The sequence below is a fragment of the Onthophagus taurus genome, chromosome 6 (genome assembly GCF_036711975.1).
Source record: "Onthophagus taurus isolate NC chromosome 6, IU_Otau_3.0, whole genome shotgun sequence".
NCBI lineage: Eukaryota > Metazoa > Arthropoda > Insecta > Coleoptera > Scarabaeidae > Onthophagus > Onthophagus taurus.
In genome coordinates this window covers 2,262,010-2,282,482 of record NC_091971.1, presented here as the reverse complement: position 1 = coordinate 2,282,482, position 20,473 = coordinate 2,262,010, and the positions used below count along the sequence as shown (strand labels likewise).

The window sequence follows — 20,473 nt, the reverse complement described above, 5'->3', positions numbered from 1 at the left end:
AGTTCATTGTGAAAAATAAAGAGTATAATGAAAATTATAATTAATACAAAACCAATTTATTTTAAAATTTAAAACGTACACACAAATAATTAAGAAATATCACTTATTTCCCAATCAGAAATCTCGATTTTATCAGATTCATGAAAACGGCGATCCTTTTCATCTTTATTTTGACTAGATTGTGGCTTGGGAGCATCAAGAATCGAACTTGTAATACTCACGCTGGTTGCATCGCTATCATCATTCAAAATTTGAATCTTATCCCTAACATTTTCATCTTTTTTAGACTTAACTTTAGTTAAAGTTTGAATTTTATCTCTTTCCGTTAATTTATCTTGCACTTTTAATTTACTTTTATCTTTTAATTTATCTTTCCCTTCTAAATCGAAGAGAACTTTCTTTTTCCCCGTTTTAGTTTCAAAAATTTCTTTTGGTGACGTTACAAATGATTTCTTTGAATTTGATTCATCGCCAGAATCATAAATTAAAATTTTTTTTGTTTCTATTTGCGGTTTTAATTTTTTTGTTAGAGTTTTAGATCTAAAATAAAAAGAATAATTGAAGGTAATCATTTAATTAAATCATTTGATGTGTTACTTGTTTAATTTTTCTATTATTTGCGGTTTAGCGGTAATATTTTTTTTTGTTGCCTTTCTTAATGTTTTATTAATTTGTTTTAATAGTTTTTCTCTGATTTTATAGTAATCCGGATATTTCTAAAACAAAAAAAGAATAAAAGTATTTAATTGTTATGATTTATTATGTAATTTACTTTTGTTGTTAATTCCATTTGATGTTGTACAATTTTCATTGCCTTTATATAAGAATTTTTTGGCAATCTTTTCCAAGTAGGAGACACACCAACTCCTTTTAATCTCAAACATAACATTTCTTCAAGTTCTTTTTTTAAACCTTCCAAAACCTGTTTATCTTTTCCAACTTGTTTTAAACTAAAAAAAATACTTAATCTAAATTTCTTTTAAATTAATTAAATAAAATTGTAGTTACCTTGATATTGATCTCCTTCCTAAAGTAGAATTAGACGGTTTTCCTGGAATCTTCTCAACAATTTCTTCCTCCTCAGTATCATTACTGTCACAAAACATAGTGCCAACCTTAATATTTTTATCATATAAAGTTTTAACTTCCAAATTCTTTTTAATTTCTTTTTTCTCACTAACTAATTTAGGTTTAAAACTAATATTTTCTTTAATAGATTTTGGAAGTAAAACTTTTTCATCATCGGATATTGAGGAAAAACTAGAAACCTGCGAGTTTAACCCACAAGTTACGTTTTTAACGAACGGTTTATTTTCAAGTTTTGGGGCGCTTCTTTTATTTGTAAGCACTTTTTTCTCTTTTATAAAGGGCAAACTTTTTGTTGTTCTTGGCAATGGCCGAGGTTCAATTCCTACTTGGATTATTTGATCGCTTTTTTCACATTTAAGTGGCGCTACATTTTCTTCTTTAATTTCGGCGCGTTTTTCAAATTCAAATTTATTAATTTTTTCATAAAACGTATTTATTTGCGTTTGAATTAGTTCTAATCCACCAGTTAACTACAAATTAAATAAATCAGAACAAAATTAATTGTTTACCTAATAAAAACCTTTTTTTCTAAGGCATTTTGTATTAATCCTAAATGATTCTCTGTGTTAATATATAATTCTTCTTGTAATTTTTTAATTTCAGTTTCAATTTCCGAAATTTGTTGTTTATTTGAGTCTTCAATTTTACATTCAATTTCTTCAGTCATAACCTCACTATCTTTGTATTCAATAATTCCTGTTTGAGTAACATTATCAATTTTTTGACATTCAGTCTTATCACCCGTAGAAAAAGTATCACCATCTCCATACCTTTCACTTTGAAGTTCCTTTTTAGAACTATCCAACCTTTTAAAAACTGTTTCTAACCACCGTTCATACTTATCATTGTTATTTTCCGCTTTTAACAAGCTCAATTCTTTTTCCACAAATTGTTTTAACTCTTCAAATTTTGTTAATAATAAATCTACTCTTTCTAATTTTTCATTAACAACAGGTTGGTTATTATCAGGAATATTTTCCAACTTCTCAGTTATTTTTAAGTTATTATCACTTTTAATATATTTTTCTGTGGTGTTTAAGCGTTCCTTAAGTTCTTTAATTTCTAATTGCAATTTATCAGTTTCCAATTGAAATGAAACAGTTTCATGTCGTCTTTTAATGTGGCTCAATAAATATTCTTCTGTTACAAAAACTTTTAAGCAAGTAGGACATTTAAAACCTTGATTATTTTCCAATGTAACTTTTTGTTTCTCCAAAGATTCTTTTAATAAAGTAATCCTCTCTTTTAACTCATTTATTTCCGATTTTAATTCTTCTGTATAATTTTTTAAATGATTATTTTCCTACAACTTCTTCATTAGAATCGTTTTAAACAAATCGAAATTCTTACCTCTTTATATTGCGCCAGCTCCTTTTTTACAACCACAACTGTATTATCCAAGTAACGTTTACAAAACTGTAAATATTCAACGGAAAGTTGGCTCAATCTAAAAACTTTAACGAACGTTGGATCTAAAATTTTGGTGTGCTCCGGCTCTAAATAATAATTAATAATAGTGTTTAAATGTTTTTCTATAACCCCAACATCTCTATCTTTAACCACCGTTTCGATATCAATGATACTCAGGATGCTACGGTCTAAATTTGTTTTCGATTTATTCGAATCGAAGCAAAATCCCGAGTCAAAAGCCAAACGAACATAATCGTGATGCCAATAATGATGTTCAGTACACATTTTCATTAATTACATATTGGTTTTTATAAAAAAAACATTTACAATTTATTAATTCCTTTACTATCTAAACACAACAATGACGTTATAGGTTATGTTATTGTTTATGTTAGGTTATGTTTGTATTTTTGAATTAATTTAATGTTTCATCTATTAAATATACTTTTTTGGAATTTTTATAATAAATAAACTTCAAAAATGAACAGATAATAACTTAAACTGATTTTTTGAAAGTAATATAAATTATTTACACGAAAACGTCAAAAATTTAGATTTAGCGCCATCTCTTAAAAATTATTATAAACATAAACATTTACAAAATTATAAATAAAATGATTTAAATTACTAATGTTAGTCGAATGTATGTCTCTCAAGGCGGCAAACCTGAATGATTCTAGTTCTAGTTTTACACTAGCACTTTGACAAGAACTAACATAAGACCTAGAACTAGAAACATTCGGTTTGTTGTAAAGAATATTGAGCAAAAGTAACATAATAATTTTGGCACTTATATATGTATTAAATAAAAAAGAAGATAAAAAGAAAGATAACTTTAATAGGTAAAATTCTAAATAAACAAAATTCTCTACAAAAATATGTTTATTTACACACTTATTCTTAATTTTATTACTAAATTAAATTTAATTTTTCTTAATATGTCATGTGCGAATAATAATCTTGGAAAACTTGCACATAAACCTCCTTCTCAGCTTGAGTCATTTCAGCAATAATTTCATCATTAATATCAGTGATGGTATATGTTTTATTTCCAACCATAACAGTAGGAATATTTGAATCATCTTCTTCTTCAGAATCCATAGTTTCAACCTCTGGCATACCAGCATCAGCAACATCTGCCATTTCTTCATCACTCGAATCTGATTCATTTGACAAACCTTTTGCAGCAACATTACTTGTTGCTCTTTTCTCATGTGCTAATAGCACACTCATAATGTCATCACCTTTTCCACTACTAACTGTTTCTGTTGTGGTATCAACAATATTATCTAAATCTTTGTTTTGTGATTGATCGGCGTTTGTTAAAACTGTTGATTCCATCATCCAAATTGGAGCTTCCTTTCTATTGGTAACTTCTTTTCTTGTATCATCACCTATAGTAACATCAACACGAGTTTCTTCAACCATAAATCCACCTGTTCTTGTAGCATCCCCTGACCAAATTTGATCAGGATTATTTGATTTCTTATCGAGTCCTTTCAATGTGTTGATATCAACCGGTTCTGGTTCTAATACTTCTGGAGCAAGTTTGATTCCTTCTACTTCTCTTAATAAAATATACAACGGTTCTAACTGTTCATTAAACTTAGCTAATAATAAACGAGAATCTTTTTTTGGTAAAGCTGATTGATCCTCTTCCACAACTTCGCCACAATATGTACATCTAAATTCCATTGTACTCATATCAAATAACCTATCGGCTTCGAGATCAGTAAACGTTTTCATACAACCAGGGCATTTAAAACTAGCTCGGCTTGTAGCATCCCTTTCCTCTGTTTCTAACCTTTTTCTCATTAAATCTAATTTATACTTAACGACATTAACGAAAGTTTTGTAATTTATAAAGTAGTAATTCACTTTTTGTGCTTTACCATCAGCACCAGTCTCCATTCGTAACCTTACATGAATAAATTTATCATTTTTGAGTATAGCTATACGAGCACGTAACATTTTTCGTTCAAATTTTAATAACTCGCATATATCATCTTCTTTCATGCATGGATTTCTCACCAACATATCAATTATTAGGGCATCTTCTATGGTATAAAACCCTCGAACAACTAACCGGGCCAGTTGTTTCAAACTACTCGGAATTTCCGTTACTAATTTTTCATCACTCATTTTATTACTTTAAAATTAATTCTTGGATGTAACAAACATTTTAAATATTGTAATTTATAAGAAATTCGCTTTTCTAATCAAATTAACCTCAAAAAACACTCATAAACATCAATCTAAGCTTTAAAGGTTTGATGAATAGGTGGCGCTACTTTGTTTTTGTTAATCGTTGATAATTATTTACTTTATTTTTATTATACTTTGTAGTTTTACTTTAAGAGGTTACTGAATTTATTTCTTGTAATGAAAGAAACACAATAAATCGTTTTATTTATAATTTTGTTAAATTATAAATGTTTTATGTTTAATATAATGTTTAGGAGATGGCGCTAAATCTAAATTTTTGACGTTTTTGTTATAATTTTTGAATAAATGATTTATATTACTTTCAAAGAATCAGTTTAAGTTATTATCTGTTAATTTTTGATGTTTATTTAATAGACAAATTTCAAAAAGGTATATTTAATTGATGAAATATTAAATTAATTCAGACATATAAACATAACCTAACATAAACAATAACAACCTATAACGTCATAAGTTCATAAGGTCATTAAGTTTTAATTCGTTTTAGTTCGCCAATGCACGAATTATAAAAAAAGATTAGATAACATTAAATGTAATAATTGATTTACCACCAATTATCATTCAATTGGCATAAAACAGATTTTTCGAAGTGTATATTCGAAATCCGATTTGGAATAACATTTTTCTATTGTATTAATCATGTTAATTGCACGTTTAATATATTTAATCCTTTTAGAACGTTAAAATCAGTCAGTAGACGTTAGATAGGCTCGTATTCTAACTGACAGTTCCATTAAAAAGTACATAACCTCACTTATTATTTGACAGAAAGTCTTATACAGCTCGGTCATAAAAAATAAATACTGACAACTGATTTAAAATAAGAATAGATTTAAAAAATCATTATTATCGTCTCTACATCAAGATCTGGACACTGGGAAAGTTTACCACAATCAAAACTTTTGGTGGAGGAGCTGGTATTAAAAAAATAACGTTATAATACGTATAACAATCATTATAATCGTCAAACACAAATATTTTAATAAATCTTGTATGTTGATATATGTTGATACAAGAAAATAAATTATATCTGAAAAACCAATAATATCTATATTAGATCAAGATAACAAAACAAAATAATAAAAATCCTTCGATAAGCTATTTATCTTTTTCAAAACATGTCCAAAGTGCTATTTATTTTGTAACATTATTTCCAAGTATAATAAATATTATTTATGGAATTTAAACAAAAAAATGTATAACAATTTAAAAAAGTTTTATTTAAAACAATACAATATCAATCAAATAAGTTTTATTTTAACAAAATTTATTTAATTTTTTCCACATTTCCTCCATCTTTCAAAGTGAGCAAGATGTCCTTCAACAGCTGGGTACCAATCTTTACCACCATAATTGATTTTTGGTAATTGGCCGCCATAATCTTCTGGTAAATGACTTGGTGGGATGAAACCGTGAAGTGAATCCATTTTAGAGCCGTGGAAATGAATTCTTTTGTTTAATTTTTCTTTAACCAATGGTTTAATAATTTTCCAGACCATATTAAAAAGCATTGGGTTATTAACCATGTGAATTTCTTTCAATCTTAATGGCATAGCTTCTTGGATGAAAGTCATTAATTTCATGGCGAATCCTGGTGAGACAGCTGTTACTTGCTTCATTCCCATGTCTTTGTAATCCATGATAACTACAGCCCCGCGAATTTGCGTTTCCGGTTCTAACATAGCCGCCAAATGAAGCATATACAAGATTTTTAAGATTTGATCGGTGCTAATTTCGGATGGTTTCCAGTTTCCGCCCATTTTGACCATAAGAATTCTACGTCCTTTATGATCACGATTTGGGAAAATATTGAGGACATCGGTGTTCATGAAGACATCTTTTTCCATTTCTGGGGATAATTCTCCGAAAAGCTCGTAGTGTTTCTTTTTGAAATCAGCAATTCTTTTCATCTAAAATAATTAATAATTATAATTTAAATTTTGAATTATATTTAAAGAAAACTCACTAATTCATAAGCACTTTTAGCATAGAATTTCGTTGGGCGAAGGAAAATCATAAGGAAATCATCACTGGTATCGTAAGTTATGGATGTATCAGCCGCCAAAAGATCTTTAAGTTCTTTTAAACCAGCTGCAACATTTTCTGGGGTTTCCCTAAGTTCTTCAGCTGCAATTTTTTGAGTTTCAGCCGATGGGGCTGAGGTGTCGATAACAAAAGCCATTTTAATTGGGTCTTCTACATAAAAAAAAATTATTTTAAATAAAATAATCATAAAATTAGTTAAGAAAATTGACTTACCTTGATTATCAGTGGAGGACACCAAAAAGTGACCCCGAATTCTCGACAACGGTATTTATAGATTTCTAGTTGTTATCGTTATCAGTTCAAGTTGATTTTTTTCACTCAAAATTCTTTTAATTGTGTTTAATTTTGTAATTGTTTCAAATTTTTGGGTTGAAATAAATGCGTTTAAGCGCTCGTTGAGCAACCGTTACCTTTTTACCTATTTTACATAACGTAAAGAAAAAAAACAGTTTTAAAAAATCGTTTTAAGCTGTTTTGAAACGATTTTGCCCATTTTATGGTCATGCAACAAAATTATTAAACGATTTTCTTTTATGTAAACGCTACCGGTTATTACTTTATTATGACAACATTATAATTGCATTATTATTTTACAAAATTAAAAACGATTCTTGCTGTATTTTAATTTTTTTATTTACATTTCTAAAGATTTTGTTACAAAAAACATTTTTTTTGTGTACTTTCTTAATCGTAATGACTGGCATTTTAAAGTGGAACCTTTAAGTGCACGCTTTTTTTCCAACCTTCCTATCAATCATCATCTTACATAAGCAGATTAAAATTATTATTAAAAAAACGCCGGTTATCTTTAATAATCTAATCACGGACGATTTTTTACGGCGAATTTAACGTGTACTTTAACCGAGAATACTTTAATTTTTTATTTATAAAAACAAACCCCCCTCATTGTTTCGATAATAATAACGTTTTAGAATTTCGCTTTTGTTAAGTTATCAAAAATGATTTCAAAAAATCTTTGTGTTTTTTGGTATTGCGAATTCGACCGTATTGTTTGGAAAAATATAACGAGGTAATCTTAAGTATATATATTTATCTGTGTAGTTGATTTTTGATTTTAATTAATCTTGAGTATTTTGACATGTTTTTATTTTGAAAATTTTTAATATCATCGTATTAATTATTTCTGTAATGTTTTCAACATTAGATAAGGCATAATTAGAAGAGTTATTGAAGCACAGCCAGAAATTGAGAAAGAAGATCCCCTTATTCAACTGAAAGATGGTGTCTTATTCACTAGAAATTTACGTAATTTGTAAGTACATACGACAAAATTACATGGAGAGCATTGATTGTTCAATGAACTGAAAAGGTACTCTGTCTGCCTTTCGCAATTCGTTACGGATGGGTTATACGATTTGGGTTGGGGTGGCTTAGATTTGGGTTGGGTTAGGTTTACTGCTGGTTTCTATGTAAAAAGAAAAAAAAACCCAGTCAGGGCAACTCAAGAGATATGGAATGATGGAAAAATGTGAGAGGTCCTCTGGAGAGAAATTAGAGAGGATCTAGTGAGAGAGAAGAGATTATACATTAAATAAATTCAAAATAAAATAGCAAATAAGCATTTATTCACATAAAAATTTTTGTACTCTTAAAATATTCATCAGTCTAAAACTGCTCTTAAAATTCTAATTATTTTTCAACTAAACCATAAGTGTTCCATTCTTTTATATGGTCGATATGTTTCTCCATAACCGGATACCATTCCTTCCCACCATAATTAATTTCAGGAAGATCTCCACCGTAATTTTTCGGCAAATATGATTTATCAATAAATTTATGCAAAGAAGGCATTTTGTTTTCATGGAAATGAATTCTTTTCCCCAATTTTTCCTTAATGAAAGGTTTAAAGACTGCCCAAACCGTTTTAAAAATCCAAGGGTTATTCACCATGTGGATCTCTTTTAATCTTAACGGCATAGCATCTTGGATAAATCCCAAAAGTTTCATGCTAAAAGCTGGAGTTAAAGCTGCCACTTGTTTTAATCCCATACCTTTGTAGTCCATTATTACAACGGTTCCATTTATTTGAGTGTCTGGCTCTAGTATGGCTAATAAATGGATTAAATAAAATAATCGAAATATTTGATCTGAAGAAACTTTTGAGGTGTTCCAATTTTCTGGAATAAAAAAAATTTTGTTATTTTTTGAGTTGTGTAGATATAAAAAATTACCTCCACAATAAACAATCATTACTCTTCTTCCCAATTGATCCCTATCTGGTAAAACATTAATCAAGTTGTGATTAACTATAGCATCGCGTTCTTGAGATGGAACTAAATCGTACAATAAAGTTTTGTATTTAGCACGAAAATTGGCGATGCGTTTCATCTAAACGAACAAAAGAAAATTATAAGGTTACGACATAATTACATAAAGATTCTTCCTAATAATTATCAATGCACGCACATTTCCATTTTAACATTTTAATTTTTTTTTAAATAAAAACTGAAAATCTTTAAAACTCACCAATTCATAAGCACTTGTTGCATAAAATTTACATGGCCGAAGAAATATCTTAAGAAATTCATCATCAATTTTATAATAAATCGTTTTATCGTTTTCCAATAATTCTTTTAATTGAATTAACGCATTCTTCACATTTTCTTCTGTTTCATTAAGATCTTTTTCGGCAATCGATTTGGCATTATCGGAAAGAGTTAATTGTAAACAAAACTTTTCAGACATTTCTTTTCCTTTTGGATTTTTTTTAAATCGATTGATTTGGAACACTCGTCAACGCACAAATCGAAATGAATTCTAATTTAAATAATCCGATCCCGGTTATTTCTTCGTTTTTCTTATCTCTTACGCCGTTACTACACTTTGTCTCTTTTACCAAAGGTCATCAAAAAACTGTTCGTACTGGTGAATAATTTTAACGAACCTTTATATGCTCTTTGTAAAAGTTGTAATGTGGACTATGTTTCAATGATTGGTCAGCGTTAGTTAATACGATATGGGTGTTGTTTAAGGAATTCTTTGTAATCTTTGATATAGATATACCATTTAAATTTTTGTACTATATTCTGAATTCATGTTACAACTTCTTATTATAAGAATTAATACGTTTATCGATAATTTTATACGGTTTTTTTACATCCCACACATTTTATTGTGGAAACATTTTTTTTTGAGTCATCAAAAATATTTGCAAACATTTTTGTTGCTTACATTTTTGTTGCTTATAGTAATTTAATTATATTTCATAGTTTTATTGCAATAATTTTGATTACAATCATCCAAATTGAGTAATACTCAATATATTGAATGATTCAATCAATACGATTTTAATGATTAATATGAATAACATAATGAACTTTAGCATCTTTGTTAAGTATCAATAAAATCAAGAGAAAGTGAACAAAAAAATTAAAAAGATAAGGAACTGATGACACAATTTGACCTTAAAAATTGAAAATTGAGTAAATCGCTCCTCAATTAATCTATTCATTGATAAGGTTTTAATTTCTTGTAACTATGCGTTTTAAATCCTGGAGTTTCTACAAATAGGATCCTGTTATCTCTTATCACCTCTGTTTTTAATATAAATTAGAATATTTCATAGTAATTAAAAGTTGCACCAAAGTTAATTTGGTTGCATAACTTTCAGGAAAAGAATTTAAACATTCCGATTATTATTAACATTTTAAATAAAATCAAACACCAATAAAAACAATTGATTAATAAAGCAACTCAACATTTAAAACCATTTTTTAACCATAACAATTTAATTTATTTATAATTATATTGATATAAATAAAAGTATTAATATTAATAATTTTTTTTTATTAATAAAATATGTTTATAAATAATTAAAGTAAACACTATACAACCTTAAACACACATAAAAATTACAATAATTAATCACTGAATCATTTTACACGTCACAAATTTTAAAATTTAAATTTAGCGGTTCAAGGTTTCGGCTGTCAAAAATGAAAATAGATGGCGCCATCACATGACAATCGGTGACAATAACATTTAACACTTCAACTTGGTGTTATGGGGCGATTTTTACGTTAAAATAAACTGGAATAAATAATTTGTATTAAAAAAAAAACGTAAAACAAGATGTCCGATACGGATTTTATACAAGCTAATCAAATAAATGGAATCGCCTCCTTTATATTAAGCGTAAGTACTAAGAAACTGCGGTAAAATGTGCGGTTTTAAGTTTTTCATTTGAGATTATAATATCTTAATTTTTATCGAAACCGGTCGATCTAAAAATATCCGGTTTGAGAAACACGTTTTTTTTTAATGTAAAAAAGGATTGTTTTCCATGTATTTTAATTTGTTGTTTTTAATTTTGTTGGTAGATCGATTGGAGGGATCCTTGGCTTATTGGTTTGATTGCATTTCATCTTACGGTCACATTGATGGCTCTTTTAACTAGAAATTATGGAAATTTACAAGCTTTGTTATTCTTCTTTTTAAGTAAATGACACTGACATTAAACGAACATAACCTCAAATTTTATTTTTTCTAGTTCTCTTAGTTTATTTTTCTGAAAGTATCAATGAAATAGCTTCTGCAAATTGGAAAATGTTCTCAAGGCAACAATACTTTGATAGTAACGGTTTATTTATATCTATAGTGTTTTCAATACCAATATTACTTAATTGTATGCTAATGGTCGTAAGTTCTTTGTTTGTTACTTCACGAATTTATTATTTAAAATTAATATTTGTTTTAGGGAAGTTGGTTGTGGCAGTCAACACAATTAATGAGAAATATAAAAATAGCACAACTCAAAGAGATTCAAAAAAAAGAAAAAGAGAACCAAAAGCGCCTAAAATCCGACTAACTTGCCTTAAAATAAACGATTTATATATGATAATGAAAAAGTAGAAAAAAAGAATGAAACTGAAGAGACTACTTAAGATTTTTATTTTTTTACCGCTAGTTAAGTGTGCTTACGAATTGTTCTTTTAGATATAAGTGGTATTTGTGTTTTCGTTTAAGTCTTAGCAAAACCAAATTTAATTATATGTGAATGAAGAAAAGTTTGTTACCAAACACTGTTAATTTATGCAAATTTGCAAAAAAAACGGTCTATAGAGTAGCTTAAAAATAGAATAATTTGTATGCTAGTCAATATACAATGTTTTTGTTGGTAAGCACTTACAGAGTATGTACATTTAAGTATGAATATGTATATAATATATAAAAAGAATCAATTTTTCAGACAAAATCAGATTGTTTTTATATTTTGGAGCTTAAATATTTTTAAATGTGAAAGCAATTTTTGTGATTGACATTAACGTTTGAAACGAAATGGAATGTATAGTACACGATATTATAATACATATATTAATAAATTACCTGCTTTTGTTCGAATTTTTAATGATTTCTTAATTACAAGAAAAGTCAAATTAAAAATTAGGCAACCAACATTACAGAGTAATTTAATAACAAGTAATTGAAATGATTTTCTTTGTTTATTTAAAAAATTCAGCAGTTTATATTCTCTTATATTTCAAGACTATAAATAAATAAAATAATAATAAATTATAATAATTTTTTAATACCCGAAATCTTATTTTATATGTTAGGTTGGTAATGTTTAGTTTTTTTAATTTTGGTATTTCGGATGACTGTCACTTTTGAGAGCAAAATTTAAAAAGTTACCGAAATTATCATTAATTCTTATTGTTTATTTAATAATAATAAGTAATTTATTGAATTCTAAACTATAAAAGTAATCTACAACTTCAAAATTCTTAATTAGGTAAAAGAAGAGTAATATTCGCTATTTATTACAAAAAAGCTAAAAACATAACCTATAAAAGTTGTTAAAATGGCACCTCACGGTCACGGAAGTAAACATAGTTGTGAAGGCGATCATGATCACCATGAAAGCCCCGAAATGGGGCTTGAGTACAGTCTATATTCTAAAATCGATAAAGACAATTTGGAATGTTTAAATGAATCGGTGGACGGTTCTGGAAAGACTGTTTTTAAACCTTGGGAAGAGAGGTTAAATTTTGAAATTGTAATATTTTTTCTGTGTTTATGCTGAATTTAATGCTGTTTTAAAGTTTGTAGATTCAGATGCGGATGAGGAGTTATTGTTTAATATCCCATTTACTGGAAATGTAAAATTGAAAGGGATTATTGTTATCGGAGGAGATGCGGATTCACATCCTTCAAAAATGAGATTGTATTAAAAAAAATAAAATTATTTAATAGATTTATTATAATTTTAAAATATGTTTTAGGTTTAAAAATAGACCAAGAATGACTTTCGATGATGTAAGTTGTGCACCGGATCAAGAATTTGATTTACATGCTGATGTTAATGGTACTTTGGAGTATAACACTAAGTAAGTGGTTTTACACTCTTAATTGTTGATCATTTATTTTTTGGTAAGTATTGATAGAGTTGAAATTGTAGGGTTGTTACTTTCAATACGGTTTATCACTTGACAATTCATTTTCCCACTAATTTTGGTGCTGAAACTTCGAGAGTTTATTATATTGGGTTGAGAGGTGATTTTACAGAAGCTCATCGACATGGGGTTACAATTTGTACTTATGAGGCAAGGGCGAATACATCGGATCATAAAAATCCTTTAGATGAGAATGTTTCACATCATATACAATAAATAATAATTATTTAATTAAAAATTTTTATTTAGAATATAGTTATAAAAATTTATTCCCTTATAAAAATCATATCCTTTATGATTTTGTTGATTTATCATGAAATGTTGGGTTTTTATAACAAACTTTAACTTCTTTGTACAAAGGATTTTCCTCAGCGCTCCATTTTTCTAGTTTCTTTTTCTCACAAAATCGTGCGTATTCTCTTCCGTCTTTGACGGTAACGATAGCTTTCCATGCTAAGAAAGCGATTATACCTCCTATTAAGATTGGTAGGAGTGTGACTAATAAAAGCCCCTCTATACTAGCTACAAATGGACAAATTTCTTCGCCAATTTCTATTAAAATTTGTTTATCATCGATTTTATATTTATAAGCTGTGTTACAGCCTAACGTTCCTGATAATAAACATTTCTTCCATTCGTTATCGTAAAACTCACTGCTAGCATTACTCCTTGGAATTATATTAACACTGCTGCAATTTATTCTTTTTTCTTCTGCAACGTTTGAATCTTCTAAATACGCTTTTACACACGGATCTAAATCATCGCACCTAAAATAATATAAATAAAATTAAACTTAAATAATATAATGAATAATTTTTGTACCATTCACATCCTTTACAGCCTTCACAAAATTCTCCAAAATAATCAGTTTTGCATTGACATTTTCCACAAATGCAGTCTCCTTGTCCCGAACAGTGTGTCCCATCGCTATAAGGAGCAATACACGGAGTTTTTGCTTTTAGACATGAACAATCTTCTCCGCTCCAACTAGGTAAACACTCGCATTTTCCACATTTACAATTTCCGTGATCTTTTCCGCTACAAAGTTCACCATTTTTTCTAGGACACGATACGTCTTCGCACAAACAAAACGTACCATAATAATTAGCGTTGCATTCACATACACCACAATTACAAATTCCTTTGTTATTACATGTTAATTTCGTATCAGAATCAATACACGTGGCATTTTTGGCTTTGTCTTCTGTGGAACATTCGCAATATATTCCGGTATGCCCGTCATTGCATACACATTGTCCGCATTTTTTGTAGCCAGCGTTACTGCAGTTTTCAACTGGGTTTTTTGATATCTCGTTTTCACAAGTACAGTTGCAAATTACCTCCAAATCTACTATTAAACTTTCATCGATACCGTCCGCTTTTATTACGTATTGTTCCTTAGTTCCAGAACAATCGACTGGTTTAATTATCGCTTCGAATTCAATTTCTTTGCCGATTTTAACGTTATCACAATTATCTTTCTCTTCAACATCGGAATTTTTTGAACATTTCGCTTTGAATTTCACTTCGAATTTTGATTTATCAAAATTATGAGACATTTTTACAGATCGTAAAATTTCCTATAATACAGGTCAATAAAAATATGCAACATAGTTATATCTTATGCTAACTAGTGCTACTACCACTGTCACTAGAACTAACATTAGACCTAGAACTAGATACAAGACGGCTAATCCCAAATGTTTCTAGTTCTAGGTCTTATGTTAGTTCTAGTGATAGCGCTAGTGCAAAACTAGAACTAACATTAGACCAAGAACTAGAAACATTCGGATTTAGCCGCACGTCTCTAAAGACGGCTAAACCCGAATGATTCTAGTTCTAGGTTTTATGTTAGTTCTAGTGATACTCTTAGTGTAAAACCAAACACTAAACTTAGAACTAGAAAGTTCAGGCTAAAACCCGAATGTTCATGTTGAATTCACTGTATGTATTTATCTCTATTTCCGTTCTTATTACTTACCGTGTATGTCTCTGTAACAAGTTTAATAATATCGTTGCTATTATTAGTTAATTTACTGTATTTTGATAATCTAGCATTGTTGCTCATTTCTTTATAACTCTGTTGTATTTTGTAGTTCTCTTCTGCAGTACGAGTGCTACCTTCAGCAATTGCAAAAATAACATGTACGCCATGCTCTTCTGCTAGATAACTTATATGGGAAATAGAAGGATAATCATATATGTGAGCGTCGTTCTCGTTTGTATAACATGTACCGTCACTTGGATGAATGGCTCCACCTAATCTACCATCTCCTGCTATATGGGAATAATCGTCCGTTGTGAAAACAACCAGTCTTGTAGAATTATCTTTCCATCCGATCTTTTTCTTGCAAGCGATAACTTGTAATAGTGCTTCTAAACCCCCCTCGGGTGCGTCTATGTTAGTTGCCGTTGGAGTATTGTTTATCTTTATTTTAAATTCGTCGACATCCTCTGTAAGACTTAATTGGTTCTTAAAAGTGTACCCATTCATACATTCTTTGCATTGGTTTGATGAATACCTGAAATTTCATTTATTAAAGACTTTCAACAACAATTCTTTATAAGATTTACCCATCATAATTGAATGGTGGGACGATTTTATCGACGAATGTCCCGAATCCTAATTTATACTCAGTGGTATGGCCTTTAATTTCTTTAACCAATTTTTCCACCAACTCCGATATTAATGTTTTGTACTGTTTCATCGTATAAGACGCATCCATCAAAAAGTATAGATCAAGAGGATTTTGAGCCCTGGCAAATTTAAATTTTATACTGTGTTCTTGATTTTTTGGGATCGTTAGTTTAACGTGTTGAGGTTGTATTTGAACGAATGATTTTGAATTTATATCGGAGGATAGATCGTTGTCTTTTATGATTGTTAAGGTATGATTTACAATTTCTTTTGATTTACATTGGGAGATGTTCTTGATTTGACAGTGCCTTGTATTATCCTGTATTTGGTTATATGTTATTATTGACACATTAATTAAATGGAATCGGCGTACTTACTTCTGGATCATGACACCAAACACATTCTGGTTTTTGAATGCACTCACCACACGTTGCTACATGTTGACAATCATTATTTTGCGCAATATTAATCTGAACTAACAGAAGAAGTACCATCAATTTCGTTAACATTTTGATTATAACTGATACATTTTTGAAATATAAATGTACAAATTGAATTTTGATAAAAAGGTAAATATTTATTTGCAGACTGAATAAGTTCAATGTTTGGTTAATGATAATGATAATTTTATCAAGAGGTGGTATCGCACCTTTTAGATAAATTAGTGGAAAGAAGCATTAAATCTAAATTTTTATTGGCGTTCTATAATTATTACAATTTATTATGTAAATCTGTACGTCGGATTTTGAAATGTTCTGGTGGCTTCGACATAAAGCGGATTCTCTCCGGGGTTCCATTTCGATTCCTGACGTTCTTTTTCGAACTTTTCATACTCCGCTTTATCATGAATTGTTGTGACAATTTTCCATATGATAAGTGTAATTATTCCAATCAAAATTACGCTACCAAGAATGCTAAGTCCGATTACTAAAAACAATATTATGTATTTAAAAACTCATAAATATCAAGAAATTTACCAAATAGATCTAAAGGCGTGAAGCATCTCTTTTCAGTTTGAACTTCAACCACGAGTTCGTTCTCCAAATTGTATTTATATTGAAACAAAATTGTGCAGTTAACATTATTGAATACGGAACATATCTTAATATCGAGATCTTCGTTGTCTTCGCGTATTTTGGTTATTTCGCTCGCTTTGAATTCTGTACATTTATTTTTGCATTCAATTTGATTGTAAATTCCTGTTTTAAATATTTGACATTCAACGCATGGACGAAGATCGTTACATCTAGGAAAATATTATTAATTCTTTTTCTTTTATAAATATGGGATATTTCAAAAGCAAAAGCGAACCGGAAAAGCAAAAGTACACAACCTGGTTTTATCAACTTTTTATGATTAACGTGTGAATAACATCCGGGCTTCTTCGTATCTTATCATTCTTTAAACATATCTATATTTCGTTACTTTAAATTGGTTATCTTTATTATTTTTTTTTTCTTAAATTTTGATTTTAAAACATCCCATATTACTATTAAATTACCTTTGACCTTCACAACTTGGACACTCCTCACAAAACTTCCCAAAATATTTATTTTCATCGTTTTTACATACACATTGTCCGCATTCGCACGTACCATGTCCAGAACAAATTTGTCCATTTCCATTTGGTGAAATACACAAATCATCTTTATCTAAACATCCGCAATCATCTCCTTTCCATCCCGGAAAACATTTACATTCACCACAATCGCATCGGCCATGATCTTCTCCGGAACACAACAATTCTTTTCGTCGCTTACAAGAATAATTATTGCATTCGCAATATTTCCCATACATTGATTTGTCGCATATGCAAGTACCACATTTACAAATGCCATTGTTTGAACAAACCGGGCTGTTTTCGTCTTTCTGGCAAACGGTTGTGTTGATATTGATGATTTTGTTGTTATCGCATTCGCATGTGTTTCCAAAATAACCTTGATCGCATTGACAAACGCCACAAACCTCGGATCCTTTTCCGGAACATTTCGGAGATGATGGAATAAATCCGGAATGACCAGGTTTTTCGCATTCACATTCGCATATAACGGTTAGATTGATTAAAACTGATTCTGCAACACCTTCAGGTTTTAATTGGATAACTTCCGATTTGCATTCCGTCGGTTTTATTGTCGCTGTGAAATTAATAACATCTCCGATGTGAATATTTGTGCAACTATTATCTTGTCCACACGATGATTTATAGGTGATATCAACCGATTTTGAGGCGTTTGATGTTATTAAAACCGAATCAACAATTTTCTGAAATTAAAATAAATCTATAAAAAAATCCGTGGAATTATTTAAAATTCTTACTTCGTAATTATCCACAATCAATTTAAGAATGTTGTTTGAACTTGCATCTAAAATTCCAAGTTTCGAATTTTCGAACAATTTGTGTTTGATTAGATTTTCGTAAAATTTTTTTACACGCGTTTTAACGGTATTGGCGATCGCAAAAATTACGATGATGTTATTTTCTTTAGCTATGTGATTTAAATGGGAAACTGATGGGTAATCATATTGTAAATTTAATAAATATTCGTTATTGTTTAATCTGCATTGGCCGTCGTTTGGGGAATACACTCCGGCCAATCTACCATCTCCGGCAATGTGAGATTCGGCGTCCGTTGAAAATATTAAAAGATGCCTTGCATCTTCTCTCCATCCAATAGCATTTTTACAAACTATTGCTTGCATTAAAGCATCAAAACCACCTTCTGGACTATCAACGTTGCTTGATGGCCTTGCTGATTGTACTTTTTGTGAAAATATGCTTGTGTTGTTAGTTAAACTTAAATAGTTTTTATAACTGTATGGTTTAATACACTTAAATTTTCCAGCTTCCATCCGTTTCGTACATGGATTATTTAACCTAAAAATTTTGTATTTGCGTTTGTAATTACAGTAAAACTTTGATATAACGGATTAATATGGCGAAGGGACTGTTTGTTATAACTAAATGTTTGTTATATAAAAAATTTTTAATGCGAACAAAAAATTCTTGTTATTCAGCGCTAGATTTGTCGCTAGACTGCTAAACTCGTTCTACACTAGAATTTTTGATGTATTTCTTAACATATGATTAATTATTTTAATTGTTCAATTCAATTTTATTTAATTAAAATTTAAAACGTTAAACTTGACAAATCAAACTGACAGTTATCTGTCAATTTTAAATTTTAACCTCAAAATTTTTCCAACTATAATTTTTAATACAATCCCTATAATATAACAATTTTTTATGTATTTCTTAACATATGAGTAATAATTTTAATAATTTTTATGTTCAATTCAATTTTAATTAATTATTTTCATAACTTAAAATATTTCACTTTTCAAGTACTTAAAGGTGATAATAGATGGCAGCACATACTTAATAATAAAAATAAAATAATATGAATTTAGTGATGAGAGAGAAGAATCTGGAAGAGTTTGGTTTGTAAACATCTTCGATTTTCGGTCGAGAATGAATTTCCGATTTAAGCATACCGAAAATATGTGTTTTGGGATTTAAAGTCTAGTTCCAAACCCTAAACTTTCTAGGTCTAATGTTAGTTCTAGTTTTAGTTCTGACATTAAAACTAACACTACACCTAGAACTACAAACATTCGGGTTTAGCTGTCTTAAGAGACGTGGGGCTAAACCCGAATGTTTCTAGTTCTAGTGCTAGTTCTAGTTTTAACTGTGATTCATTTCTAAATTGTTGACAACAATTTGTTGTAGTGCAGGTCTGATGACGCACAGCTAAACCGCTTTTACAATTACCACCTGCTGTTACAGTGGCATCTTTAATCGAAGAAAAAGTTACATTTTCAAACAATCTAGCGCTAAATAGCCCGTTTTAACGAGATCCATTATATCAAAGTTTTACCATAATTCATTTACTCAAAACTTACTTATATGGATGCATACTTATAAAAGGTGCACTCGTTTTATCAACAAAAGTACCAAATCCCAAACGAAAATCGGTTGTAATGTTAACCATAACTTCAGCTAATTTTTTCCCTAAATTTGCTACATTCTCCTTATGATTAATCATCGAATGTGACATATCCATTAAATAATAAAGATCAACCGGATAATTAGCAGCCCTTGAATATTGAAAAGGCAGATTAAACGATTCTCCTAGACGTAGTTTTAAATTTATTAATTGCGGTTTTAATTGAACTGCAACACCATCTTTTCCATCGTTAAAATTTTTATCGTTTATAATTTCAACGGATTGTTTAGGATGCATTAATTTTTCTGGTAAACACCATTTCGATGTTAAATTTTGATCGTTTGTATCTAAACGACATTTTTTATGTTCAATGTTAATCTTTAAAGAAATAACGTATTGATTTTATCGTTTTAAAAAATTGAAACAATTCTTACCGGCTCCGAACACCACATACAATTAAACTGTTGAATACATTTATTACAAGTTATTAAACTCTCACAATCAATATTATTATTGGCGCTCACAAAAATCACGTTTAAAAGATAGAACACACTTATTAGAAACATTTTGCAATTGTGGCACAAATCTATTATTTTAAGCTTCTATATCTCGTTGTAATACGTTTTTGGTGAGTAACGCGGTGTTTGTGGTATTTGGTTTCCGTTTTTTGTTTGACGTACCGGATGTTGGTATTCTTTTTCTTAAAT

At 29.2% G+C, this 20,473-nt stretch overlaps 8 protein-coding genes across 8 annotated transcripts; 2 read left to right on the top strand and 6 right to left on the bottom strand.

Annotated features, from left to right (window-relative positions):
- Window positions 1-40: 40 nt before the first annotated feature.
- On the bottom strand, window positions 41-2,892 carry LOC111424809 (DAZ interacting zinc finger protein 1). The gene is made up of 6 exons (XM_071196392.1): window positions 2,440-2,892; window positions 1,610-2,392; window positions 1,009-1,559; window positions 773-950; window positions 598-716; window positions 41-540 (listed from the first exon to the last, which is right to left on the bottom strand). The coding sequence occupies exons 1-6, from the start codon at window positions 2,788-2,790 to the stop codon at window positions 90-92; spliced, it is 2,433 nt and encodes an 810-aa protein (XP_071052493.1). The 5' UTR covers window positions 2,791-2,892; the 3' UTR covers window positions 41-89.
- A 425-nt stretch (window positions 2,893-3,317) lies between these two features.
- LOC111424859 (transcription factor IIEalpha) lies at window positions 3,318-4,768 on the bottom strand. Its single transcript, XM_023058552.2, has one exon. It carries the CDS (start codon window positions 4,639-4,641, stop codon window positions 3,433-3,435), a length of 1,209 nt encoding a protein of 402 aa, XP_022914320.1. The 5' UTR covers window positions 4,642-4,768; the 3' UTR covers window positions 3,318-3,432.
- Window positions 4,769-5,924: 1,156 nt separating this feature from the next.
- On the bottom strand, window positions 5,925-7,069 carry LOC111424861 (alpha-tocopherol transfer protein-like). Its single transcript, XM_023058554.2, has 3 exons — window positions 6,985-7,069; window positions 6,692-6,921; window positions 5,925-6,635 (listed from the first exon to the last, which is right to left on the bottom strand). The coding sequence occupies exons 2-3, from the start codon at window positions 6,905-6,907 to the stop codon at window positions 5,997-5,999; spliced, it is 855 nt and encodes a 284-aa protein (XP_022914322.1). The 5' UTR covers window positions 6,908-6,921; window positions 6,985-7,069; the 3' UTR covers window positions 5,925-5,996.
- A 1,266-nt stretch (window positions 7,070-8,335) lies between these two features.
- Window positions 8,336-9,557, bottom strand: LOC111424798 (retinaldehyde-binding protein 1-like). The gene is made up of 3 exons (XM_023058485.2): window positions 9,259-9,557; window positions 8,964-9,120; window positions 8,336-8,909 (listed from the first exon to the last, which is right to left on the bottom strand). Exons 1-3 carry the CDS (start codon window positions 9,475-9,477, stop codon window positions 8,422-8,424), a joined length of 864 nt encoding a protein of 287 aa, XP_022914253.2. The 5' UTR covers window positions 9,478-9,557; the 3' UTR covers window positions 8,336-8,421.
- A 1,193-nt stretch (window positions 9,558-10,750) lies between these two features.
- Window positions 10,751-11,986, top strand: LOC111424800 (transmembrane protein 18). The gene is made up of 4 exons (XM_023058487.2): window positions 10,751-10,926; window positions 11,112-11,229; window positions 11,282-11,430; window positions 11,489-11,986. The coding sequence occupies exons 1-4, from the start codon at window positions 10,864-10,866 to the stop codon at window positions 11,597-11,599; spliced, it is 441 nt and encodes a 146-aa protein (XP_022914255.1). The 5' UTR covers window positions 10,751-10,863; the 3' UTR covers window positions 11,600-11,986.
- Window positions 11,987-12,385: 399 nt separating this feature from the next.
- On the top strand, window positions 12,386-13,435 carry LOC111424799 (PITH domain-containing protein CG6153). The gene is made up of 5 exons (XM_071196493.1): window positions 12,386-12,465; window positions 12,524-12,787; window positions 12,834-12,955; window positions 13,014-13,118; window positions 13,190-13,435. The coding sequence occupies exons 2-5, from the start codon at window positions 12,593-12,595 to the stop codon at window positions 13,398-13,400; spliced, it is 633 nt and encodes a 210-aa protein (XP_071052594.1). The 5' UTR covers window positions 12,386-12,465; window positions 12,524-12,592; the 3' UTR covers window positions 13,401-13,435.
- LOC111424795 (integrin beta-PS-like) lies at window positions 13,408-16,360 on the bottom strand. Its single transcript, XM_023058482.2, has 5 exons — window positions 16,200-16,360; window positions 15,759-16,141; window positions 15,166-15,706; window positions 14,007-14,764; window positions 13,408-13,951 (listed from the first exon to the last, which is right to left on the bottom strand). Exons 1-5 carry the CDS (start codon window positions 16,329-16,331, stop codon window positions 13,477-13,479), a joined length of 2,289 nt encoding a protein of 762 aa, XP_022914250.2. The 5' UTR covers window positions 16,332-16,360; the 3' UTR covers window positions 13,408-13,476.
- A 139-nt stretch (window positions 16,361-16,499) lies between these two features.
- LOC111424794 (integrin beta-PS-like) lies at window positions 16,500-20,471 on the bottom strand. The gene is made up of 6 exons (XM_023058481.2): window positions 20,201-20,471; window positions 19,723-20,144; window positions 18,139-18,697; window positions 17,324-18,084; window positions 16,800-17,068; window positions 16,500-16,749 (listed from the first exon to the last, which is right to left on the bottom strand). Exons 1-6 carry the CDS (start codon window positions 20,330-20,332, stop codon window positions 16,544-16,546), a joined length of 2,349 nt encoding a protein of 782 aa, XP_022914249.2. The 5' UTR covers window positions 20,333-20,471; the 3' UTR covers window positions 16,500-16,543.
- Window positions 20,472-20,473: the final 2 nt, after the last annotated feature.